Here is a 4,521-nt window from a genome sequence, read left to right as displayed (position 1 = left end):
AGTGGAAAGATGAACCAAGACGGCTTTTGGTAGTTTTATTTAGTTTCTGTCCCCTTTGAATGAAGTGTGTTTTACGATAATAAAAGTCCTGATTATTTACATGGAGTCTGGTGGGTTTGGTGACGGTTTTCCTTTGATTCACTAAAACATGGTTGTAAAATAGCAAAATTGACGTTTAAACACCTAGTCTGGTCAATAAATATCAGAAACATTGATCGTTAAGCCAAAACGTGTAGCCGGTACACAGCGCGTACGCGTGTGGGTGTAGCGTGGGTTAAGCTAACAGTGAGCTCCGTTGTTAGCTGCAGTGTTGCTAACTATGCTGCTAACCGGCGGATTATTAACCAGCTGTCCACGCTGCAGGTAACACATAGTCCGGGTAGGCCTGTCTAGGACCGGGTTGGCCCGGGTAGGCCCAGGAAACGCCGGACTGTATCATAGCTACCTTCTTCAGCTCCAGGTCTATAGGCGCTGCCATCTTCTCCACAACAGAAGCAGAAACACACTGCGCATGTGCAAATATGCAACTCTATATACTGTATATAAATAAATATATATGCATATCATTAAATATAAATACATTTACCAAATATATATACACAGTAAAAACAACAGATAATGTGTAAAAAGTACTGAATGAATATAAAGTGGCCTTCATTTTATAAAAAGTATTAAAGTACTGTGGGGTTGCCATAGTACCAAAATATACAGCGTGAATACATAGTACGAAACATATTGCAATGTGACGTGAAATTAAACTGAATAATATGTAATTAAATAATCTAGCAAATGTAACCATAATATAAATATCACTGAAGTGAGAAACAACCCTACCATATATTATTAGAGGAAGGACGCCCAACGCCCCCCCCCCACTGACCATATAATGGGGGGGGCGGGTTCAGGGTCTCGCCTGCGTTTCCTTGGACATTCAGACAGGACCAGGATGTCAGGATTCCAACTAACTTTATTCACACAGTTTCAATACAAAACAAATCTCTGTGGTTGACTCAACACAAACAAAGAGCTAATCAATCAGCAACGGGGTCGCCTGCAGGGCTGTGATGTCATCACTGGCTGTGTGATGTCATCTGTTGTTGTTGTTGGGGTTCTGGACGAAGTTGATGGAGTACGAGCCGGTGCCGGCGTCCTGGTTTACCTGGAAGTTGTTGGTGGAGAGGCCGAACGGTCTCAGCACCATGTTGCCCAGATCCTTCAGCTTACCTGGGGAGGGCACAGGGGTCAGAGGTCAGACACACAGGAAGTGCTTCAGGACATCTGAGCGCGTATCGGGACACGGTCCATCCTGCGTCCTCCAGATGATGTCACGATGAACAAGGGTTTACAACACTGCACCATCTGTTCCACAGCAGAGGTCTGTCAGTAGTCTCCACCAGGAAGCGAACGCTAGCTTAGCTAACAGCTATTTTGGCTAACCGCTAGCTGAGACAGCATGTAAAATATACTCCACCAGACTCCATGTAAATAATCACTACTTTTAGTGTGTATAGAGCAGCATATCTCCACCAGACTCCATGTAAATAATCACTATTTTTAGCGTGTATAGAGCAGCATATCTCCACCAGACTCCATGTCAATAATCACTATTTTTAGTGTGTATAGAGCAGCATATCTCCACCAGACTCCATGTAAATAATCACTATTTTTAGTGTGTATAGAGCAGCATATCTCCACCAGACTTCATGTAAATAATCACTACTTTTAGCGTGTATAGAGCAGCATATCTCCACCAGACTCCATGTAAATAATCACTACTTTTAGCCTGTATAGAGCAGCATATCTCCACCGGACTCCATGTAAATAATCACTACTTTTAGCGTGTATAGAGCAGCATATCTCCACCGGACTCCATGTAAATAATCACTACTTTTAGCGTGTATAGAGCAGCATATCTCCACCAGACTTTATAACAGCTGTTATGTTAGTTCTACTTGTGCACATTTAAAATATAATCGCTCAATACTTGTCTTTATTATTACTGTAAAGTCTTTGTTTAGCTGTAGCTGCTTAGTTTGAGTAACGTTATTTTAGACTGAAACAAGCTGTCAGCTCGCGGTTAGCCGAATTAACTGTTAGTTAAACTAGCGTTAGCTTTCCGGTGGAGGCTAACGGCAGACTGCTACTGTGGAACAGATGGTGCCGTGTCATAAACGGTCGTTCATCATAATAATCATTTATTCATGCGTAAACATCATGCGAAAACAGATTGTGCACCAGCAGCGCCACCATGGGCTTAGCGGGTAAGGGTAGTACTAGCGCTAGCTTGTAGCTAGCCAGTAGCATGACATAATGATTAGCGACATCATCTTGCTTTGTGCGCTTTGAGCTCTCTCATTGGGCGGTGCGGGGCATCCGCCGCACGCCGTATCCATGTGTCTTTATACATGGGTTCACCTCTCTAATGACTGCAGGCTTTTATTGTGAAAAGCTCTATGAATAAATCTGACGAGGACTTATTGATGAGTTAATGATAAATGGTGTGTTCAGGTGCAGTACGTACTCAGCATCTCCTCCTTGAGCTTCTCATTTCTCTCCTGAATTTGCTGAGGCAGCCTCTGAGAGACAGGAAGGGAGACAGGTGGAAAGAACGATTGTCACCAAACCCACCAGACTATATGTAAATAATCACTACTTTTAGTGTGTATAGAGCAGCATATCTCCACCAGACTCCATGTAAATAATCACTACTTTTAGTGTGTATAGAGCAGCATATCTCCACCAGACTCCATGTAAATAATCACTACTTTTAGCGTGTAAAGAGCAGCATATCTCCACCAGACTCCATGTAAATAATCACTACTTTTAGCGTGTAAAGAGCAGCATATCTCCACCAGACTCCATGTAAATAATCACTACTTTTAGCGTGTAGAGTTGTCATCATGTCAGCATGTTGTTAGCATGATGTTATCGTGTTTTTATCATGTGGCTACCGTAATATTATCATGTTGTAAGCATATTGTTAGCATGTTTGTTAGCATATTGTTAACATATTGTCAACATATTGTTAGCATGTGGTTAGCATATTTTTAGCATGTTGTTAGCAGGTAAACTCACCATGCAGGCCTGTCTGGCGCTGGTCTGGTTCCGGTCCAGGTCCAGGACCTTCTTGTAGTCCTCCAGGGCCTCGTCCAGCTTCTCCGTCTGCTCGTACAGCTCTGCCCTCCTCAGTAGCGCCCTCACGTAGTCTGGGTTAAGCTCAATCGCTACGGCAACCACACACAACCAATCACTACGCATTAACTGGACTCTAACGATAACATCATCTCGCAAACGATGACTTCATCACTCACCTCTGGAGCAGTCGGTGATCGCAGCTTCCTTCAGCTCCTGGCAGGAAGGAAACAACCTGTTACTAGCAGGTTAGCCTCTGTTTTAACATGTTGATGGCCTTTGTGTTGTTAGCCTCTGTGTTGTTAGCCTCTGTGTTAGCGTGTTGTTAGTATGTTGATAGCCTCTGTGTTAGCGTGTTGTTAGCATGTTGATAGCCTTTGTGTTAGCATGTTGCTATAATGTTAGCCTCCTAGTTAGCATGTAGCTTGTTACCAAGTGCAGTCTAGCAGCAGCTCTGTTGGAGAACAGCACCGATCTCTCTGGGCTGAAGCAGACCGGACAGAAACCCAAGGCCTCCGTGTAGCTCCGCGCTGCCGCCGCCCAGTCTGCAGGAGAACCAGGTCAGACATACTGTACACACACACACACACACACACATACACACACACACGCGAAAGTGTGAGGATGTCACTCACCTCCAGCTTTGAACTGGCTGTTCCCCTTCTCCTTTAGAGTTAAACTCTGCTGTCGGCGACTCTAAAACAGAACGGAAGGTTTTAATATCTCTGGTTTACAACATCACACCTGACACCTCAATGCTCACGGCAACACTCCCGGGTTGCCGTGTATAGAGCAGCATATCTCCACCAGACTCCATGTAAATAATCACTACTTTTAGTGTGTATAGAGCAGCATATCTCCACCAGACTCCATGTAAATAATCACTACTTTTAGTGTGTATAGAGCAGCATAGCTCCACCAGACTCCATGTAAATAATCACTACTTTTAGCGTGTATAGAGCAGCATATCTCCACCAGACTCCATGTAAATAATCACTACTTTTAGCATGTATAGAGCAGCATATCTCCACCAGACTCCATGTAAATAATCACTACTTTTAGAATTTATAGAGCAGCATATCTCCACCAGACTCCATGTAAATAATCACAATACAGGACCAGTTTCAGAGAATGTTGTTCCATCAGACAAAGAGACATGGAGACACAGAGACACAGATGGAGTCCATGTAAACCAGTGTTACCTCTTTCTCCTCCTCTGTCAGCTCCTTCTCCACCTCCCTCAAGTAATCATTGTCAAACTCCTCCTGCTGAGTGTCCTCCTTCATCTCTGAGTCTGAGTCCTCCTGCAGCCGGTCACTACAGCTGCAAAGGTTAATGGATAAGTCATCATCTCTTAAATATATCCTCTCTCACACACGCACACGCACA

General features: G+C 43.8%; 2 protein-coding genes across 3 annotated transcripts in view; both read right to left on the bottom strand.

Moving 5' to 3' along the window:
* The window catches only part of pfdn1 (prefoldin subunit 1), a 5,357-nt gene extending 4,844 nt beyond the window's left edge, over positions 1-513 (bottom strand). For both annotated transcript variants that reach the window (XM_034889852.1, XM_034889853.1), the window contains exon 1: positions 446-513. In XM_034889852.1, coding sequence (XP_034745743.1) covers positions 446-478 — 33 coding nt within the window. In that variant the 5' untranslated portion in view covers positions 479-513. The remainder of the gene's footprint in view (positions 1-445) is intronic.
* Positions 514-962: 449 nt separating this feature from the next.
* The window catches only part of ttc1 (tetratricopeptide repeat domain 1), a 4,136-nt gene continuing 577 nt past the window's right edge, over positions 963-4,521 (bottom strand). Inside the window, exons 4-10 of the mRNA XM_034890897.1 lie at positions 4,335-4,455; positions 3,768-3,828; positions 3,565-3,677; positions 3,312-3,348; positions 3,076-3,224; positions 2,522-2,576; positions 963-1,224 (exon numbers count right to left, since the gene is read on the bottom strand). Coding sequence (XP_034746788.1) covers positions 1,088-1,224; positions 2,522-2,576; positions 3,076-3,224; positions 3,312-3,348; positions 3,565-3,677; positions 3,768-3,828; positions 4,335-4,455 — 673 coding nt within the window. The 3' untranslated portion in view covers positions 963-1,087. The remainder of the gene's footprint in view (positions 1,225-2,521; positions 2,577-3,075; positions 3,225-3,311; positions 3,349-3,564; positions 3,678-3,767; positions 3,829-4,334; positions 4,456-4,521) is intronic.

This window comes from Etheostoma cragini, chromosome 13 (assembly GCF_013103735.1).
Source record: "Etheostoma cragini isolate CJK2018 chromosome 13, CSU_Ecrag_1.0, whole genome shotgun sequence".
NCBI classification, from domain to species: domain Eukaryota; kingdom Metazoa; phylum Chordata; class Actinopteri; order Perciformes; family Percidae; genus Etheostoma; species Etheostoma cragini.
This window is presented reverse-complemented; position numbering and strand designations above follow the sequence as displayed.